The 22,446-nt window shown below is 44.0% G+C and overlaps 1 protein-coding gene across 1 annotated transcript in view; it reads left to right on the top strand.

The window, feature by feature from the left end:
- The window catches only part of PPM1H (protein phosphatase, Mg2+/Mn2+ dependent, 1H), a 295,323-nt gene that overhangs the window by 253,360 nt on the left and 19,517 nt on the right, over positions 1-22,446 (top strand). The window contains exon 9 of the mRNA XM_011925963.1: positions 12,175-12,326. Within this exon, the coding sequence (XP_011781353.1) occupies positions 12,175-12,326 (152 nt within the window). The remainder of the gene's footprint in view (positions 1-12,174; positions 12,327-22,446) is intronic.

A 22,446-nucleotide genomic window follows, 5' to 3' on the forward strand; every position in this document is an offset into this window, starting at 1 on the left:
TATCTAAATTTGTATTCATAATTACTTTTGTATTCTTAAACAGAGCCCCCAAAATTTCATAAACCTCAGACCTCACAAAACATGTATCCCCCTGCAAAAAGGGAAAATGAGGAGTTCTAAGGATACTTTGTTAGTCTTAAGCATTCATATTTGACAGCTTTCTTGATCCACTCTCCAGCCCTGCGTATCTGTAATATCTCATACTTCTATGTTCTCAATTAGCATGGCACACCCTTGGGGGCAATTTGCCCCCTCCCACCACCGCTGCCACTTTGAATATTTTGGGGGACAAAATCACATTTGGTGTACAGGTGGCCAGGTGTGGTGGCTCACACCTGTAATCCCAGCACTTTGGGAGGCTGAGGCAGGTAGGTCACGAGGTCAAGAGATCGAGACCATCCTGGCCAACATGGTGAAACCCCGTCTCTATTAAAAATACAAAAATTAGCTGAGCATGGTGGGGGGTGCCCCTGTTACTTGGGAGTCCCAGTTACTTGGGAGGCTGAGGCAGGAGAATCACTTGAACCCAGGAGGCGAAGGTTGCAGTGAGCCGAGATCTCACCACTGCACTCCAGCCTGGCAACAGAGCAAGACTCTGTCTCAAAAAACAAAGAGTATACAGGCTGGGTGTGGTACCTCCTGCCTGTAATCGCAGAACTTTGGGAGGCAGAGGCAGGTGGATCACTTGAGGCCAGGAGATCAAGAGCAGCCTGGCCAACATGGTGAAACCCTGTCTCTACTAAAAATACAAAAATTAAGCATGGTGGTGCATGCCTGTAATCCCAGCTGCTTGGAAAGCTGAGGCGCAAGAATCGCTGGAACCCAGGAGGCAGAGGCTGCAGTGAGCTGAGATCACGCCATTGCACTTCAGCCTGAGCAACAGAGTAAGACTCTGTCTCAGAAAGAAAAAAAAAAAAGTATGCAGAAGCTACTTTCTTTGATTCTGGTATATTCTTACCTTACATGGGAGAGACTTCATGATGTGGCCTGTGCATCTCCATCTCTAACTCTCAAGTCTGGCTATAAAAATCAGTTGTGTGCATCTGTGTGTCATTTACATGGCTTGTTCTCATTTGGCCAACGACTTGAGATTTGCCAACCAGCTGTTGGAATAAAACTTGAGATTTGGCCGGGCGCGGTGGCTCAAGCCTGTAATCCCAGCACTTTGGGAGGCCGAGACGGGCGGATCACGAGGTCAGGAGATCGAGACCATCCTGGCTAACACGGTGAAACCCCGTCTCTACTAAAAACTACAAAAAACTAGCCGGGCGAGGTGGCGGCGCCTGTAGTCCCAGCTACCCGGGAGGCTGAGGCAGGAGAATGGCGTGAACCCGGGAGGCGGAGCTTGCAGTGAGCTGAGATCCAGCCACAGCACTCTAGCCTGGGTGACAGAGCGAGACTCCGTCTCAAAAAAAAAAAAAAAACTTGAGATTTTCTCTGACACACACCAAAAAACGAACTTAGCAACTCACAAAATTCATGGTCACACAACAGAAACCAACCTGTATGTGTCAAACATTTCCTCTCATTGGAGATTGTTGCCCTCTGATCCCCTCCTGAAAAATAATAATTTCATTTGGATGTTTCAGTTAAATATGCTGTATCTTTTTTATATTTATTGCATTAATGCATACAAGAATGTTTAGAAGTTGGTTTAAAAAATGCAAATCCTGGGCCTGGTGACTCATGCTTGTAATTCTAGCACTTTAGGAGACCAAGGTAGGAGGTTGGCTTGAGCTCAGGAGTTCAAGCCAGCCTAGGCAACATAGTGAGACCCTATCTCTAAAAACATGAAACTTAGCCAGACATGGTAGTGTGCACCTGTAGTACCAGCTACTTGGGAGGCTGAGGTGGGAGGATTCATCGTTTGAGCCCAGGAGGTGAAGGCTGTGGCGAGACATTGCACCAGTGTACTACAGCCTGGGCCACAGAGGAAGACCCTGTCTTTGAAAAAGAAAAAAATGCAAATCCCTGGAATCCACCTCCTGAAAATCTGAATCATTGATCTAGAATGAGTTCTAAACATTTTTACATTTTGGATAATTCTGTAGTAAGTGATCTAAAGACCACTCTTTGAGAAAGAGATAATGTCACAGGATCCTTAGGGTGTTGCTTCACCAGCCAGAAACCTCTATGGCTGGTGGTGTCTTTGCCCAAGTTTTGCTCAGGCCCCCTGGGCCAGTTCTGCCCACTCAGCCTGGCAGGCTTCACTCAGCTCTTGCTACCGGCCCAGAGCCCATGCCTGCCAAGAGCGAGCCAGGCACAAAGCAGTGAGGGGTGTGTGAGTGATTAAGCAAGTATGGGGTTCAGCCACTACACACATCCAGACATACTGCCTGTGGCACAGGTGCCAGTTCCCTGCTGCAGCTGAACCAGGCATACCACAAGTGGCTTCCATTGTGGGCACCGGGGAATGCAGTGGTGCCTGAAAGCTTGGAGGTATCAGGAACTGTAGAGCCCCAAAGAGGGTGTCACAGCCGTGGCTCGGGGAGCTCCTAAGTCTGGGTTCCCCAAAGGGCCATGGCTCTTTCCTCCTCTTTTCTCTCCTCCTCTTTGCCTGCAGTGTGGCAAGAGGGAGGTGTGTTTCAGCCCTGTTTGTGTTACAACAGTGGGTCCTGAGTTCTTGTCCCACATCCAGGAATAATGAGGTACATGGGCAACTGGAGGATAAGCAAGGCCAAGAGGTACTTTACTGAGCGATAATACAGCACCCAGGAGACCTGAAGTGGGTAGCTTTTTTCCACAGGCAGGTCGTCCTGATGAGTGCAGCCCTCAGTGGAGAGGAGACCCAGAGTGGGTAGCTCCTATCTGCAGGCAGGTTGTGCCATTGTTTCTCTGAGTCTGGCTGAGTCTGGGGTTTTTACAGGCTTCAGAAGGGAGGAAGTGCATACTGATTGGTTCATGGGTGGCCATGAGTGGGCCAGAAAAAGCACCATAAGTTCTCACTCCAGGTCGTGAGCTCCACCTGGAACTGCCAGCCTGGCTCCCATGCTTCAAGCTATCCCTGGCTTGAAGGTGCTGCTTCACCAAGGACCTGCCCCTTTCCACCCAGGAACCTGTCTGCCATCAACATGTCATCCATGACACCCTGGCTGTCTGCATCAAGAGGTGCCTGCAGGCCCACCTTGAGCCACCCTCAGCCCTTCCCCTTGGCCTCCCTCTCATGCTTGATGGTGACCAAAGTCCAGAGGTGGCTGAGGTGGCAGGGGGCTGGCACATCAGTGCTGCCCCAAGCCCCCACACACCCAGCCAGGTCACGACAGTGCCCAGGCTCAGCCACAACTTTGCTCCACACTGGAGTGGGCACTGGGAGCTGAGAGAGGCCAGGCAGCAGGAGCAGGCACTTCTGAGCCTGCAGGGGCAGGGGTACTTCCAAGACACCCAAGAGCATAGGGATGCCTGGGTCTGCAGCCATGGTTGGGTGGCTGCACCTGCACCCGGAAGGAGAGGGCTCCTGCCCCACCAACTTGGGGGCTCCCACCAGGTCCATGGAGCACACAGCCCAGTTGTGCCACCCCTGCTACAGCCAGCATCTTTGCAGCAGCTGCTCCAGACAGACTGCTACTGCCATCGGTAAGCTGTTCTTCACTGTGCTGCAGGAACTTGCTTTACAATCCTAAAATGGGTTTGTGATGCATCTATATTGTAGTCCCAGATTGTGTGATTCACTCCTACAATGCATGTGGCTCATGCCAGGCTGGTGGGTTAAGGATATGATATACCTCATTCTGCACTTGAACAAGCTACGTCTTGGGCTTCTTGCTACCAGAACAACTACAATCAGTGGGATTGACTTTGTCACACAGCAAGTATCCCACAGTTTACCTGTGGTGATTGTATCTCCCCTTCTAAGGCAGCATGCATAATACCTTGCTCACTGGCTCTCGAGATCTCTGAAAACCTTCTGTGGTGAAGAGTCCTGTAAAGTAGTGACACTGATTCTTTCAGTCCCAATGGCCAGAAGCAGCAGTCATTCTAATATTTATATGTCAGGTGACCATCTTACTTAACCCCTCAACCAGGAATTTTCAAGAATCAAAGGGGACACTATTAATAATTATGCTGGGAAAACAGGTGCAAACCAAAACCATTGGAGCAAAGAGGGATATGTGGTCACTCTCTGCCTTACTTACCTCCTGGATAGACTTGAGGCAACTCGGTTCATCTGTTCTGCACCCTCATGTTTGCATTCACAGGTTAGGATTTCTTCTGATGCTTATCTTTGCAAATGGACATTTTTGTGAAGATAGACTTATTCCTCAAATAATTATTGAGTTATATTGAAACCCATTCATTCACTAATTCATTCAATGGTCCTTTGGATTTACTGGTGAACAAACCATTGGAAACCCAGAGACTTGTAACATGCCAGGCCTTGTGTGTAGAAAGTGGAAACTTTATGCAATAGCAGCCAGGCATTGGTTATACCTTCAGGCTCTCTGCACAATATCTCCTATTTTTGCTGGTTTAGAAAGAAACTTTTTGAGCTATTATATTGTATCTACCCTCCAAATTCAAATGTTTGGTCTGTAGACTCCAAAAAACAAACTCTCAAGAATATCTATGGCATATTTCAAGTGTAAATGTATACCTGCAGCCAAAACAGCTCCTTTTGCATAGTATGAGCAGCCAACATATTTGTAACACTTCGGTGTCACTGGACTCACTTGCAGCCCAATGTTCTGAAGTCCTGTGGTCAGTCACATCAAGGCCTGATGCTGTGATGAGAGTTGGAGGATGTTGGAGCCATGAGCAGCCCTAGTGGCCACCTAGGTCTAACCTCTCATTTCACAAACAGAGACAGGGAAGATTTGAGAAGTCTAGCCTCACCCTCCCCACTCCCCAGGGGACATCCAGTACTGTGGCCAAACCAAGCAAGGTAAAGCTGCCCAAACACACCAGCCCTTTCTCACATCCCCAGGCTTTGGCCCCTGCAGCTTCCTCTTCACGTAAGGCATACAATGTCCAGCTCATCCATCCAAGGAATTGGTACCCCCTTTAACTTTGATATTCCAAGCAAATGGTCTGTAAGCTTTGAAACTGAATGAATACAGTGATTTTGCCTAATGAGCAGAGGTGGGTTTCAAACCCAAGTCTTCTGCCACCAGATTCAGTGTTTGTTTCATGGCATCAAGTAGTGTAGATAGAACCCTACAGAGAATTTGGGTGCAGTTTTGGTAGTCTGCTAGAATGCCAGTCTTGAAATGAGCAACTTGTTTTATAGGACTGCAGGAACTATGTTGGTGTTTTATTTTCTTCTTGTTGTAAGTGTCATTTTCAAGGATCTATAGGTTGAGCTGTTGGGTTGGACACGTGAAGTAGAAGGGATAAGATTTCATCTCTTTGTTTCCCACCAACTATTGGCAACCTTTACCTTGGGAACCACCTTTGGCTATTTCTGCCAGGAAACACTATTGAGAGGTCCAATCACCGCAATTTTAAATGAGACTTTGGGGATTGAATCCCTGTTCCCCTGAGCCCACTCTTAATCCTTTCCTTCTACCAACTAGACGATATTCAGATGTGGTTGCCCTGAGATCAGCACCATAAAAGAATTAAAATTGGCAGTTCCTTTCCACATTATTTGATCTTAATTACAGCTTTGTGAGAGAAGTAGAGCAGTTGTTATAATATTTCCTTTTTCTTGTGTTTTTCAGTTTTTAAAAAATGACTTCAGAGATAGGAAAATTGAGCACTAGGCCAGGTGTGGTGGTGCGTATGTGTAATTCCAGCACTTTGGGAGGCCAAGGTGGGCAGATCTCTTGAGCTCAGGAGTTTGAGGCCAGCCTGAGAAACATGAAATTTGTTTCTACAAAAAGTAAAAAAGTATAGGTGGTGTGCGCCTATAGTCCCAGCTACTTAGGAGGCTGGGAGGGTTGCTTGAGTGTGGGAGGCTGAGGCTGCAGTGAGCCAGAGTTGTGCCACTGTATTCCAGCCTGGGCGACACAGCAAGACCCTGTCTCAAAAAAAATAAAAATAAAAAAGGTAGATCTTCTCAAGTCACAAGGCTTGTTAGAAGCAGAGACCTGAAGCAAGGCTTCTGATAAGAAGGGCAAGCCTCTTTCTCTTCCACAAAGCCAGTCCTGAGCTGCAGGAGCTCATTGTCCTACATTGAGTACTTAAAAGGGAAAAACCAGTTTGGAGAATCTGCTGAACTGATCAAGATGTAAAAGCCATGAGGGCATCCTAGAGAAGCAGCAGAGATTTGGCAAATGGAAGAATTGACGGATTCTTTTTAAAAGTAGCTTTAAGAAGCCAGCGTCAGCTTATAGTGGTATGAGCCCTCCTAACATGCCACTGAAATATTATCAGTAATAAGGCAAAGATGGGAGCAAGTATTACACAAACGCTGAAACAGCAGCCTACAGCCTAGCACTAAGTGGAGGTGCTGTATTAAAGAGTTGCTTGTCACAGGCTCCTGTGTAAAATAAGTGCCCAATGTTGACATTAAGGACATCTCTTAGTGCTCTGAAACCGAGGGCTCTGTGACAGCAGTCAGCATTTGGCTCATTCAGAGCACATTAGTCAACGTTCTTGTTTGCCCCCAGACTTATTCCTGCTCCCCCACGCTGAATGTTTATTGGCAGCTCCCCTGAAAACAAAGGAAGAAAAGGAAAGAGTTTGCCACTTCTGTTATATATCAGCACATTACATTTTCTTGATGATTTGGAAGTGTCACAATTAACAAACTAAATCTGTTGGATCACCGTGAAATGAGGGGGTCTTCTGAAAGTATCTTGTATGTTTCATTTGTTTCTTCCTCTCTCCTTCCCCTGTTTATGCTTTGTCTCAGCAAGTATGTCCTGAAGACCTACTGTGGTTTACACTGTAGAAGATACTGCTAGACCCACAGAGGAAATACAAATTGGGATTTCTGGGCCTTCAGAAGCTGAATTTTGGTGGGACAGTAAGATGACTAACTCCCTGGGTGTTCATTGTAAGCTGGACAGGGGTAAATACCCAATAAGGAAATGCTTTCTTCGGTTGTGAATTGAGTGCTAGTCACAGTGCTCTGTTCTGGGCACAAAACCCGATAGGATAAGATGGACCTTACCCCTAAAGGAGTTTCTCATCTGTTACAGTTTTTCAAGGTGAGAGTCCCCCCACCACTTGCGTCAGAATTCCCTGGGGTCCTTGTTGAAGTATGCAGCTGAGATCTGTACGATCAGACTCTTAAAGGTAGGATCTTTGAATCTTAATTTGGTTAAGGTAGCACTCCAGGTGATTCTAAACACATTTAGGTTTGAGAATATCTAATCTGTTAGAAGAGACAGAAAAGTGGGCCCTGAAAGGCTGATAACAAAGATGCCAGCGGTGTTTCAGGGCCAGCGTGCTATTTGTCAGTTGCCTGTCTCCTTTGTTGTGATCAGATCATAAGGAAAGCTTCAGAAGCCTCATGAGGGGCTGGAGCACATTCACTTTTTGTTCTTCACCTGGTTGCTCTGGCAAAAGCAATAATATTCTGCCATATTCCAGATTCAGATTCCGCTGAGATGGGATCAGCCTTGTCAGTCTTCCAGGGTAGATCAGATGCTATGTATCTCTCTCTGTACCTAAAGGACAAGGCACAGAGCTTCATCTCTGTGGGACAATCAGTTTCAACTACTAGTCATGCAGTGAACCAGGTGTCAGGTTGGGCATTGAAGATACAAGGAGGGAAAAAACAGTCCCAAGCCTCATGGTGTTTACAGCCTAGTGTCAGGACAGGGCCATAAATCGATGATTACAGTTTCATACAAAACTGATAGACAAAGGTTTACCCACAGTGAAGCACACAGGTAAATGTTACATTAGTGGGTGTGAAAGGATTGTGCCTGCAGAGGACCAGGGAAAAGATACATGGCCTCTCTTTGGTCCTCCTCAGGATTGCTTTGGCAGGAGAGAGTGGCACCCACCTTTCTCAGCCCCCCTTCTTCACCACCAGTCTAACACTGAGTAACAGAAACCCAAAGGAAGGTTGGGGCGGTGCAAGAAGGGACCCATGGGAAGTTGACTTGCTCAGATGGTACCTTCTCAGAGAGGCCCACCACGACCTCATCTTCTAAAATGACACTGTTGCTCTCCTTACCATGCTGGATTTTTCTTCAGAACATCTGTCATCTTCTGACAGTGTAACTTATTTGTGTGTCTATCTCGTCTACTAGTTTAGAAGTTGTGAGAGGCTTTGTCAGTTTTGTTCACTGTGTCCCCAGTGCCTGGAAAACAAGTTGGCACACAGCAAGTATGCAATAAAAGTGTACTGAAGGCAGCAGAAAGGCAGGTCCACACAGGTCCCATTTTTCAGCTGCTCAGATTATATTGCTCTGAAAAACTGCAAGAATCTCAAGGATTCGTCTGGCTTTTCTCTCCCTTTCTTGGCAGATGGGAACCCAGGAAGGAGCCATTAGAAGGTCTGACCATGTTCCCCAGTCCCACTTCAAAGGCTTTTCTGTAGCACACCTGTCCCCTCCAGGGCTGCAAAGACTCTTCCAGATGTCTGAGTCCTGGGGAGCTTCAGAGCCCATTAGTTTGATGTGAGGCTTCCAGGAACGTTAAGAAACTATTTAAGGAATTGAACAGGGGAACTTTGAGGATGTGAGTATGGTCCGATTGAGTAAGGCCAACAACAGCTTCAGGGAGGGAAGGTCAGGACTCCAGAGCCCAGTGGAATCCTTTGAAGCCTTTGTTGCTGGGGAGGATGAGCACACAGTGGGATGACTTGCACGGCAGTCCAATTCTTCTGAAAACATTTTTGCAAAATGTTCTGCATCACAGGTTAACGTATAAGACACGAGTTGTAAGTGGAAAGTTAGCAAAGATTTTTGGAAATTGGCTAAAGGGCAGGAAACAGGGTGGTTGTAAAAACCTCAAAAGATGTTAATTGGGGAGTGCTTCATGAACCAGGGTTGTGATCAGCTTTTTATTATTTTCATAAAAATTACATGAAGAGTGGTCTTGACAAGGATTTTCATGTTAGCTAAATAAACTACATTAGGGAGCCGAGCATAGAAATGGGAACAGCAGAATTAGGGAAAGATTACATTTATTGATGGAATTGAAGAGTAGCATTTTATAACGTGTATATGTATCAACTCACATCCATTCTGTTAGCCAGATTTCCATTTGAGTGTGGACAAGACAACTTCAGCTTGAATAACACAACCTGTCACATTTCTTGTGTCAGCAGGAACACTTTAAAGAAGGTTTGGCACCCTACTCATAGAGCAGACTCTGAAATTAAATGGATGTTATCTGCAGACCTGAACCCTCTCTTTCAGAAGAAGCTGCAAGGCAAATGGAATCTCCTGTTTAACTACCAACCTAAGACTGGGACATCCACATCTCACCACCTCTTATGACTCAATATTGTCTATCAGATGGAGTTCAAATTATCCCAAAAATTTATTGTAGATATAACCCAATAAGAAGCTAGGAATCAATCCCCCAAACACTATTTTTTTTAAAAAAAAAAGACTGGGTCTCACTCTGTCACCCAGGCTGGAGTGCAATGGCACAGTCATGGCTTACCACAGCCTCAAACTCCTGGGTTCAAGCAATTCTCCTCCCTCAGCCTCCCAAGTAGCTGGGACCACAGGCATGCACCACCATGCCCAGGGTCTCACTGTTTTAATTTTTGTAGAGACAGGGTCTCACTCTGTTGCCCAGGCTGGTCACGAACTCCTGGCCTCAAGTTATCCCCCTGCCTTGGCCTCCTAGCAGTGTCTTTCAAGCAAAGTTATTGTATACTGAAAGTAACAACACAGTGAACCAGTACTTGAAGCTAGGAGCCCAGAGGTGACATTTAGAGTCTGTCTAGAGCCCACTCTAAGGAACAGTCTCCACAGTTGTCATAAAGTCCACTAAGCCATTGATTCCCTTGTGTACAAATCTGGCCCAGTGGGAATCCTCTCTGACTTTGCTACTCAGGGCTCAGTCTGTGAACCTGCAGCATTGGCATCAGCTGGGAGGAAGCTGAACCACAGCTCTCAAGCCCACCCAGAACTGAATTGTAATCTGGATTTTAGCAGGATCCCTAGCTGATTTCTGTGCACGTTAATATTTAAGAAGTTAAACTCTGACACACCCAAGAATCATAGAAAATAAAGCATAGGAAGGTGGCTTGTTTCTGACAGAGTGAAAATTGGACCACATTCGTCAGTGACCTGAGGACAGAATTCTGACATTTGGGACTTTCTGGTCTGCTGGAAACTGAAGCTTTCCTGTTTTCTTTAATTTGGTTTAAAAGGCTAGTGCCTTCTGCGGAACATCAGTTTAGCCTGAAGTGAGCATGCCTTTTGAAAAGAAGATGTTAAACGCCAGTGCCGTGTATCCCTGAGTGTTCTTCCCCTGAGCACGGCTCATGTGCTGGGCCATTAGCTAATTGTTACCTTCTTGTTCACAGTCCACAGAGGCCTGGCGCCTGGCGGCTGCTTTTTATTTCAGCTCATTCACCCAGGGCCCTGTGGATAGACATTTTGTTGTGTTCTGCTGCTGGGAATAGGCTGTCAGCCCACAGGACCAGTCCCACGGCAGGGCATCACTAGCCTGGACAAACCTCTCTAAAACACAGGAGGCTTGGCTTTCAAAGACCTCAACACATTCAGTCTCTAGGCTGAGGTGATATGATTGTCTCTAGATCTGAGGTGACATAACAATGGCTGTGCCATGAGACACGTGCCCTGACCCGTCGCTTTCACTCAGACTTGCGTTTAGAAAATACAGGAATGGGCTGGGCGTGGTGGCTCACACCTGTAACCCCAGCACTTTGGGAGGCTGAGGCGGGCGGATCACTGGAAGCCAGGGGTTCCAGACCAGCCTGGTCAACATGGGAAAACCCCGTCTCTACTGAAAATACAAAAATTAGCTGGCTGTAGTGGCATACGCCTGTAATCCCAGCTACTTGGGAGGCTGAGGCGGGAGAATCTCTTGAACCCTGGAGGCGGAGGTTGCAGTGAGCTGAGATCATGCCACTACACTGTAGCCTGGGCGACAGAGTGAGAGACTCCATCTCAATTTAAAAAAAAAAAAAAAAAAAAAACGAAGAAAGAAAGAAAGAAAATAGAGTAATGAGGGAGGCCGAAGGAGATTGACTAAATTGACTTGCTTTTGTTCTCAGTTCGTGAGATGGTATAGGCAGGGGGTGATTCTGCCAAACTAGGAGGGAAGAGCAGTGAAACCCCAAACCCCTCTCCACACATCCCTATCCCTCCCCACCCACATTGAAGTAGGATGAACATAGAATTGTGGCCTAGCCCACAAGTACTAGGCTCACCTCTTAGGCTCATTCACAAATGTGTATTAGGCTCCATGTGTCTATATAGCAAGTCTCCAAGGGAGACTATCCCTGGCCACAAAGCTTGCTGTGAGGCTTGATTTTTATTCTTACTAGTTTTGCCTAGACTGCCTCATTCTCTTTCAAGAGCTTAGGTGGGTGTTGAAATATCCAAGTCATTTAAGGTGCTAGACATGAGGAAAGACTTAAAGTTTGTCAAGACAAAGACATGCTTTAGAGGTTCGGGGTGAGCATGTATCTTCTGTGAGCCTCAGTTGAGGCTCCTGAAACCTGAAGGTAGTGTCAGAGCCCCATCGTTATGTGAGAGGAGTTGGCTCCTTGGGCCTCAGAGCAGGTAAGGCAAGAAAGGTTTCAAGTGAGTGCATTAAATAGAATGTCTCCTTACTCCTAGACAAATACATGTAGAGCAGATACTAAGAATCCTGAATCGACTTTATCTCCCCTACGGACTGAGAGCTCCTCTGAAGGAGAAAAATCAGATATTTAACTTTGCATTTATAGCACTTGGCACAGGGTAGGCCCTTAATAAATGTTTGTTGAATGAATACGCAAAGGAAGACAGCAAACAAGCTCACTGCTGATCTTCTGGCTAGCATAAAATCCACTTGCAAATCATCATTCTGACTATACCTCAGGCATTACATTTTCAATTAATTTCTTCTGTGTCAATTACTAAGCCCACCTCTTAGGCTCATTCACAAACGTGTATTAGGCCCCATGTATCTATATAGCAAGTCTCCAAGGGAGACTATCCCTGGCCACAAAGCTTGCTGTATAATGAAGTACCCTACAATGAAAACCACCAGGCTGGCAGGAAAAGGGAAGGAGAATCAGAAGTCATTTTGTTAGGGAGAATAATATGCTTCCAATTTCTTAAGTGGTGGCATTCCTGTTTTTTTCAGGTAAGAATCTACGATCTCTCAAAATATGATCACGGAGCAGATGATGTGCTGATCTTGGCCACTGATGGACTCTGGGATGTTTTATCAAATGAAGAAGTAGCAGAAGCAATCACTCAGTTTCTTCCTAACTGTGATCCAGATGATCCTCACAGGTTTGTGCATTTCTACAATTGTAGGGCTGTTCCTCAAGCATTCTTCCATGACATGCCTGAAATAAATAATAATCATGCAGTTTTCATCATTCATGACTTAGAGGCTGATATGGATGGTACAGTAACCAAACTGCAGAAGGGATTACCTTTCTTGTAAGAGGTACTTTCTGACCGGGCGTGACAGCTCATGCCTATAATCCCAGCACTTTGGGAGGCCAAGGCAGGTGAATCACAAGGTCAGGAGTTCTAGACCAGCCCGGCCAACATGGTGAACCCCTGTCTCTACTAAAAATCTAAAAATACAAAAATTAGCCGGGCATGGTGGTGGGCACCTGTAATCCCAGTTACTCGGGAGGCTGAGGCAGGAGAATTGCTTGAACCTGGGAGGTAGAGGTTGCAGTGAACTTGAGACCACGCCACTGCATTCTAGCCTGGGCAACAGAGTGACCCTGTGTCTCAAAACAAAACAAAAAAAAAGAGGTACTTTCTCTGCCAAATAAAAATCCTCCTTAAGTTGAACCTAGATACAAGTGGTAAAGAATTTGAGTGTTTAGGCATTTCAGCAGCATACCTTTCTCACATTTCTATTTCCTCTAAACTATCCTCTAAAGTAGAAATAATCCCATTTTTGATCCTGTTGATGAGAGTGATGGCAAATGCAACCCAGCATTGATGGTCATCCACTGGAGAATTGTTTCTTTTGAGAAATATTTGGTAAGGAGAGAAAGATTCAAGTTAAGTATTTCTTACAGTCTAGCGGCAGTGTAAATAACCTAAACATCCTTAGAAGACTCTCAGAAATAAACAGAAACTACCTCTCGAGAAAGGCAGCTTTAACTAGAACACAGGTCACCACGAGTAAAAGCCAGCAGGAGTAACAGAGAAATCAGAATTGGACTTGTAAATACTCCTTTATTGGATTTAGCATTCAAAAATATAAATATTTTTAGCTGGGTATGGTGACACACACCTGTAATCTCAGCTACTTGGGAGGCTGAGGCATGAGAATTGCTTGAACCTGGGAGGCAGAGGTTGCAGTGAGCCAAGATTGCGCCACTGCACTCCAGCCTGGGTAACAGAGCAAGGCACAGTCTCAAAACACAAACAAAAGTAAGCCAACAAAAATATAAATATTTTAACATGCTTCAGCAGTTTTTTTTAGCCAAGCATGTTGGCTCACACCTGTAATCCCAACACTTTGGGAGATGATACAGGAGGATCACTTGAGCCACAGGAGTTCAAGACAAGCCTGGGAAACATGGTGAAATCCCATCTTTACAAAAATTAGCTGAGCATGGTGGTGCAATGCCTGTAGTTCCAACTACGGGAGGCTGAGGTGGGACTGTTTGAGCCCAAAAGGCAGAGGTTGCAGTGAGCCAAGATAAAGCCACCACTGCACTCCAGCCTAGGCAGCAGAGCAAGACTCTGTCTCAAAACAAACAAAAAAATTTAAAGCATTTAAAATATGAGTCTTAAAAGAGACTAAAAAAATGACTAAACAATTTTTAAGAAAATGGAATTCTAGAGATGAAAAATATAAAAACAGGAATTAAAAATTCACTGAATTAAACAGATTAGAGCTAGTTGAAGAGAACACTGGTGAACTAAAAAATTGATCTTAATAATCCAAAATATGGCTTAGACAAAGAGAAAAGAAAATGTGAAATGAGATCAAGAGACTAAAAAGATGGCCTAAGGTGCTCTAAAAGAATTCCAAAAGGATAAACTATAGAAGATGGGAAGAAGTTATGGAATTTTTTGACAATACTAAACCTAAGATTCAGAAAGCCCGACAAATCTCTGGAAGGAGAAATAAAATAGTGAAACTGAAGAACAGCTGAGTGCAGTGGCTCATCCCTGTAATCCCAGCACTTTGGGAGGTGGAGGCGGGCAGATCACCTGAGGTCAGGAGTTTAAGACCAGCCTAGCCAACATGGTGAAACTCCCATCTCTACTAAAAATACAAAAATTAGCCAGGCATGGTGGTGCATTGGTGTAATTCCAGCTACTCAAGAGGCTGAAGCATGAGAATTGCTTGACCCCAGGAGGTGGAAGTTGCAGTGAGTTGAGATCATGCCACTGCACTCCAGGCTGGGTGATAGAGTGAGACTCTCTCTCAAAAAAAAAAAAAAAAAAAAGAGAAACTGAAGAACTTTAACCTCTTTGCCTCCCAAAAAGATACTAAAAGCAGCCAGGAAAAAAAAAAAAAGACATTTGGACTGACAGCCAACTTTCAAAAGCAAAAGGTGCCAATGATGGGATTATGTCTTCAGTTGGCTAAGAAAAAAATAACTGTTAATCTAGAAATTTTAGATGTAGTAAAACTATCAATAATAAGGATAAGTAAACAAATTTTCAGGTAAAACTTAAACTGATACATATTACTGCCAACTAACCTCTTCTGAAGAAATTTCTACAGGGTGTGCCCAGATAAGAAAAGGAAATGATCCCAGAGGAAATATTTGAGAAATAAAATGGATTATTAAGCTAAAATATTAGTAAACATGTGGGTATATTTAAATATACATTGACTATGTAAAACAGTAATAAGAATGTCTAATGTGTGGGGTTTAAAATGATAGAACTAAAATATTGCATAAAAATAGTGTACAAAATAGTCAACAAGGGGTGTTACTCAGCTCACATACTGTACTTCTTTTGAGAAGTTAATGGTGTTTAGGCTTTAAGTAAACAAGTTTAAATAGCTAAGAAAACTGTTAAAATAATAGAAAGGGTAACTTCTAAACTAGTAAAGGAGAGGAAACTCACATAGACTAAAAACCAAACTTTTAAACAACTTATGAATCAAAGGAAAAAATTATAATGAAAATTAGGAAGTACCTGGGCCTGAATAATAATACATATCAAAATTGTAAAGGCTGAATTTTTTAGCTTTTTTTTCTAATTTAATAAACTAAGCATAGATAAAGACCCCACTCACCTCTGACCTGCCAGAATTGACTATTATCCCTCTATGCCATGAGCTAACTTTATCCAAAGCATCCCCCCCTGTGTCATAGGGAACCTCTGGCCACAAGATCCTGATTTCTGAAAACAGAGAAGAAAAGAAAGAAACCCTTAACCACAGAGAAAAATATTTCTCAGAGTGAGGCCCTAAGGGCTGACTTGTGTTACTTGGCTAGTTTGGTCTGTATTCTTTGCATAAATGTACACAAAAGAATTCTTTTTTTTTTTTTTTTTTTTTTTTGAGACGGAGTTTCACTCTTGTTGCCCAGGCTGGAGTGCAATGGCACGATCTCGGCTCACCGCAACCTCCACCTCCCAGGTTCAAGCGAATCTCCTGTCTCAGCCTCCCTAGTAGCTGGGATTACAGGCATGTGCCACCACGCCCAGCTAATTTTGTAGTTTTAGTAGAGATGGGGTTTCTCCATGTTGGTCAGGCTGGTCTCAAACTCCCGACCTCAGGTGATCCACCTGCCTCGGCCTCCCAAAGTGCTGGGATTACAGCCATGAGCCACCATGCCTGGCAAGAATTCTTATAACTTAAAAGCTCTAAGGAGCCAAAGGAGTGAAGCTGTCTACCTAAGTTGATCCATAGAATCAGTACAATTATGACCAAAATATCAATAGTGTTTTTATGGAGCCCAGCAGTTCCATTCTTAGGTCTGTACCCTGGAGCGGTGGTTCTGAAAAGCATGGTCCTTTGAGCTACGTGGCATCTGCAGCACCTGAGAACTTGTTAGAAATGCAAATTTTGGCTGGGCATGGTGGGTCACGCCTGTAATCCTAACACTTTGGGAGGCTGAAGCAGGAGGATCACCTGAACCTGTGAGTTCAAGACCAGCCTGGGCAACATAGTGAGACCCTGTCTCTACTTATATATATATTTTATAAAAATTTTTTTTTAAAAGAATTGCAGATTTTCAGGCCCCACCTGAAATCAAAACTCCAAAGGCAGGACCAACCATTTGTGTTTAAACAAACCATCCAGGTGATTCTGATGCCACTAATATTCGAGAACATACACCCCTGGAAAAACTCTTGCATTGTCATTCATGCAAGAAGATATTCACAGAATTATTTCTGGAAGTAGTTTGCAGGTCCAGTGGTGGGATGGGTAAACAAAAAATGGGATACTTTATGGCACCTTCCCTACCCCCAAAATGAGCCAAAGCTGTGCTCATTAACAGGGAAGAATCTCAAAAACATAATGTTGAGTTGAATAAGCCATAGAGGAATACATACATTAGGATTCTACTTACATGAAATGAAAACTACCACTATATTATTTAGGGATATAGACATTAAAACTATAACAAAAACCAAGAGAATTGGCCCAAAATTCAAGATAATGGTTACTTTGAGAGGAGAAGAGGCAGGTACCAAGGGGAATATATGCTTGAGGCCTGTTGGGTTTCTACGATATTTACTTGATAATATTCTGTTCCTTCAAGTAGATGGCAGGTTATTGTTGTGTTATTTTTAAACTATAAATGTTATATACATCTGTTTGTATGTAAAATATGAGAGGCAGGGTAGTCTAGTGGTTAAGAGCCTATAATCCATAATTACTTCCCGAGTTGAATTTTGGCTCTTCCCCTGCTAGACCTAGGACCTTGGGAAAATGTCTTAACTCTTCTATGACTTTGATTCTTTGTGTGTAAAATGGAGATTCCAGTAGTATTAACCTCATACATATATATTATTAGGTGAAGGGCCTAATAGATAATAAGCACTTATAGACATGTTTGTTGTCATTATGTCTCATATATTTCACAACAGAAATTCAGGAAATGTGAAGGTAGACCATCTGTCTCCTCCTAGAATTGTTTGATATAATTTAGCTCAGGTGCAGAGGAATTGATGGCACTATAATTAAATATTCTTTTATTTGAATTTGAATGTGTTTTTCGCCTTTCAAGTTTCAAGTTATGTATCCCACTTGTTAGCAACATTCTCATGTTGATTTTTCTCTACTACGATTATTTTTATAAAGCTTTGCAAAGCCAGCTGCCAGTTATGCATTAAAAGGCACTCAGCACTTTTTTTCTGTGTCTAAGCTGGCTTGGTCTTTTTTTTTTTTTTTTGAGACGGAGTCTCGCTCTGTCACCCAGGCTGGAGTGCAGTGGCGGGGTCTCAGCTCACTGCAAGCTCCGCCTCCCGGGCTTACGCCATTCTCCTGCCTCAGCCTCCCGAGTAGCTGGGACTACAGGCGCCCGCCACCTCGCCCGGCTAGTTTTTTGTATTTTTTAGTAGAGACGGGGTTTCACCGTGTTAGCCAGGATGGTCTCGATCTCCTGACCTCGTGATCCGCCCGTCTCCGCCTCCCAAAGTGCTGGGATTTCTGTACGCCAAGGAGTGGTAAACTGGGCAGTGTGCACATGCCAGGTCAGAGCAGGCTCCTGGGGTCCACAAGAACTGTTACCTATGGAGGCAGGGTTCACAAGGATCTCTTTGGAACAAACAGGATGGGAAAGAAAAAATGTTTTCAGTATGCCTTTTGGGGAAGATGGGCAAACCTATGCAATATAAAGAATCCTATATCGGATAGATGAATGAATGAAAGGGAAAATTGTGAGGGGAGTACAGTTTATCAGCAAGAAATAAACTCTCAGACTGCAGACTAGACAATTATGGTTGTAAAGACAGGTGCAATGGTGCGTGCCTGTAATCTGAGTGACTCTGGAGGCTGAGGCAGGAAGATGGCTTAAGCTTGAGTTCAAGACCAGCCTGGACAACACAGCAAGACTTCCTCTCTAAAAATAAGAAAAAAAAAAAAGGTGTTTTAAAAGACAGAACTGGCCTGGGTGCAGTGCCTCACACCTGTAATCCCAGCACTTTGGGAGGCCAAGGCAGGCAGATCACTTGATGCCAAGAGTTCAAGACCAGCCTGGCCAATATGGTAAAACCCCATCTATACTAAAAATACAAAAATTAGCTGGGCACGGTGACTCCTGTAATCCAGCTATTCGGGACATTGAGGCACGAGAATCCCTTGAAGCTGGGAAGTAGGGGTTGCAGTGAGCCGAGATGGCGCCACTGCACTCCAGCCTGGGCAACAGAGTGAGACTGTCTCAAAAAATAGAAAAGGAACTGAAGAGTCAAGGTTTTCTTCTTAACGAATAACTCCCATTCTGATTCATTCATTTGGGAAATACCACTAAGGACCTATTTTGTGAGCCAAGGCCTGCTAGACACTTGGGAAGAACACAGACCTCAGCTCTGCCCTCTTTGAGTTTAAAGTCTGGAGGGATTACAGCAGCATCAACCTAAAGCAAAGGATGTCTACACTTAAACCTGAAGAATAAACAAACAGGAGTGAGGCAGGGGTCGGGAGTTGGGGAGAAAAAATATGGCACATTCTGGAACCCAACAGTCAGTGTGGCCGCTGGCCTTGGAGGTGGGGAGCAGAATGCCAACATGAGGTGTGAGGGGTCAGCAGGGGCCCATGATCTCATGAGATCATGAATGTGAAAATTATTGTGTTAAAGGAAGTCTGTGGTAACGATATGGAATGTACATAATTTGTTCATTATGATTCACAACCAGGAAGTATTCTGCAAAATCTGATGGTGAGAAACAAGATGAGGATTGTTTTCCTACCCCTGTGTGTTCCTTAGTGATTACACCATATTGGGACATCAGAGAAACTTAATTTGTTTCAGACTCACAATTTAGGTCTTAGCCAAGAAACCTTTGCTCAATGTCCTAACGCATTTCTCCAATGTTTTCTTCTAGTAGTTTCGTAGTTTCAGGTCTTATATTTAACTCTTCAATTCGTTTTTATTTGATTTTTGTATATGGTGAGAGATCGGGGTCTGGTTTCTCTTTTCTGCATGTGGATATCCAATTTTCCCAGCACCATTTATTGAAGAGACTGTCCTTTCCCCAGTGTATGTTCTTGGCACCTCTGTTGAACATGATTTGGCTGTAAATGCATGGATTTACTTCTGGGTTCTCTATTCTGTCCCATTGGTCTGTGTGTCTGTTTTTATGCCAGTACCATGCTATTTGAGTTAATATAGCTTTGTAGTGTATTTTAAAGTCAGGAAATATGTCTCCAGCTTTGTTTTTTCTGTTCAGGTTTGCTTTGGCTATTCTGGGTCTTTTGTAGTTTCATACAACTTTTAGGGTTGTTTTTTTCTATTTCTGTTGTCAAACTCATAATTTAGGAATATGTGAAACGGTGTTCTCTTTCATGTGTCTGACATCTTTGTCCATATCTGTGTGTAGTTTGGTAGGAGGGCACCACACTCACACACCAGTTTAGGATGTCTCCTTGGGAGGCCCATGGACAAAGAGGGCTCAGTCCCAAGAGCCAGTGCCCTCCCAGCTGGGAGCTGTTCGAATCTTGTCATGCCAAATGGAAATGAGTGGAAGTTGCCAAGTCATAATTTCTGTGATAAGAAAAGGCCCACTATAGTTCCAGAGGCTCTATTAGCCCTTCATTGGCCAGAGAGTTCCTATCTCTCCATCTGTAGCCTGGGACTACAAGTTTGCCTATTTAATTTTCAGTGGAGAGTTGCTGGGTTCAAGCCTGAAGGAACTGACTGACCAAAGGAGGTCAGCCTATTTGTGGACACAAAATAGAAGGGAAAAGTTCTCCCCAGGTGCTGAGGGAAGGGGAATGGAATAGAGCCAGTGAGAAGGGCAAGGTGCTTCTGCATCTGAGGTTTTGAGTGGGCCTGTTTTACTTTGAGTCTTACCAGGATCTCCCAGTTTTGTCTAGAAAGGAAGCAGGACAAAAAGAGGCAGGGAATGAGGCCTGAGACAGGCGAGACTAGGGGCTTTTGCTGTTTGATTGTTAGGCTTTTGTTTATGTTGCCTGTAGGTTCCTTTTCTTTTTATTTTTCTTTTGCCTCCTAGTGACAGCCATTCTAAACAAATTGCCAGCATTGTCTTCCTCTGTTGACATCCTTCCCAGCAAGGAATTTAAAATAGCATCTCCCCCTCCAGAATGTGCTGTGAGGGAAGAGGTGATTAGCATAAAGATGTGTTCTGACCCTCTCACACCATCCTCTCAGGCAGACATGGGAGTAAAAATGAGCTGTATGATCTTTCTGACCCTGGTGTATCTTAAGTCCTTTTGCTCTTTTGAACTGTCTCAACAAAGGAACCAGAAAATTAAAAGGCAGCTTTATCAACAAGCCAGAATATGAGTGCAGTAAGCTTCTCTTTTTTTTTTTTTTTTTTTGCAGTTTTTACAGTTTTTTTTAGAACACAAAACGTGCACATGAGCTGTCTACCCATTTTCTTCGCTGCACAGCCTGGCTTTGGGGTTGGTGACTCTCATGGCTAGCTGGGCAGCTCTTTCCATAATGGCTTTGCAGTTCTTGGAGGAAACATTGTGAGTGATCTCAACATAGTAAGATTTGTTGCATGTCAGCAGCACTTCCAGCTCCTTGACGCTGTGGATCCGGAACTTCCGGAAGCCACTGGGCAGCATGTGCTGTTTTTCTGTTGCTCCCATAACCAATGTTGGGCATCAAGATCTGGCCTTTGAACCTTCTACAAGCCCTGTTGTCAATACGTCTGGGTTTCTACCAGTTACGCTTAATTTTGACATATTGGTCAGATGGTGCCGATGAACTTCTTGGTTCTTTTTTTGAACAATCTTGGGCTCTACAGGGGGTCTGAGGGTGGCCATGATGCCAAGGAGGAGATGGCTCCTCTTTCTTTTCTTTTTATTAGAGTTTGCCCTGAACTGTAGGGAAGCTGGGAGTTCTTTTTTTTTTTTTTTGTGACTCATATTTACTCAAGATATTTTAATATTTAAAAAATAACATTATCACTTTAAGTAACTTCATATTTTTCAAATTTGCCTTTTTAAAAAAATTTTTTTATTATTATACTTGAAGTTCTAGGGTACTGGAGTTCTTTTACTCTTGTGGGGTCATGAAATAAACTGTTCTAGGAAATGCATTGCGCTAACATTCTGGAGTGGGGTTGCTGCAGGTCATGGAGGTTGGGCTGCATAGTCCTCTGGTTCCTTATAATTCCAGTAAGGTTCTCTTTTAAGCCCTAAAGATCCTATATGATTTGGAGAAGGCACTCAAACCTGGAAAGTGTTTTCTGACGCAAAATATCCCTGACTGACTGTCCCCTCTGTAAGGCTGGAGGTTCAGTGGGGGGTCTCCTGGGAAGAATATTCAAAACGGAGGCAAATATGTAAACGCTCAAAGAAGAAGACGCTTACCATTTTGTCAGAAAGGAATAAATTGTTAATATTACTGAAGGGGAAGGGAGTGGGCAAAACCAAGAGTAACTGGGGCCAGGGAATAGCTATCCAAACTTGGAAATGCACATGGTTTCACATTCCCAGTGCCCAGGCAAAACCATGCAGGCTTTGCTCTAGCTTTTCATTTCCCCAAACCTGTCTGTGGAAACTTCTTTTTTATTTAAAAAAAAAAAAGAGAAGAGAAAGAAATTCACTGTGTTACCCAGGCTGGTCTCAAGCAATCCTCCTGCCTCTGCCTTGGCCTTCCGAAGTGCTGGGATTGAGGGTGTGAGCCATCATGCCTGGCCCCACCTCATTTTTTTTTTTTTTGTATCCTGGACTTAATGACCCTCCATCTCCCTGTTATGACCCTTGAGGGACTTTTTTTGCGGTATTAAATCTGTAAGTACCAGTATACCATAAACCCTATGGAGAATGTCTCTAATGAAAGAAGCCTTCCTGATGTCCACACTTGTCAGTCTTCACATCCACACTCCCCTTGGCTCAGATGGCTGTGTGCCTTGGAAGGAAGAGATTAATCAGTAAAAGGTTAATAGTAAAACTCCAACACTGACAACAGGCATTAATGCAAGTATTAAATGCTAGTTTGCATTACCCTGATAATATGAAATTTATTTTGGGAAAATGCAAAGGTTGTTTTTATGAAACCTTTCTATGAGTTAGCTGAACTAATTTCTAGCATGCCATAAGGTTTTCAAAAACTATGCCTTAAATGCAAAAAGGAAGGGTTTCCTCCACTTTTCACCATATCAGTTTCATGGGTGTTTGATCTGGTGTTCGAAGACTAGATAAAATCCGCAATTTTCTTTCTTTTGCAATGTTTAGCACACTCAGATCTGTGGGAATTCAGAAGTCAGCCTGAGGTCCTGGCTGTGGCAGCCTCTAACAGCACACAAGCAGCCACCATCCCATCCTGTTTAG

This window comes from Colobus angolensis, unplaced genomic scaffold, assembly GCF_000951035.1.
Source record: "Colobus angolensis palliatus isolate OR3802 unplaced genomic scaffold, Cang.pa_1.0 Scaffold67, whole genome shotgun sequence".
NCBI lineage: Eukaryota > Metazoa > Chordata > Mammalia > Primates > Cercopithecidae > Colobus > Colobus angolensis.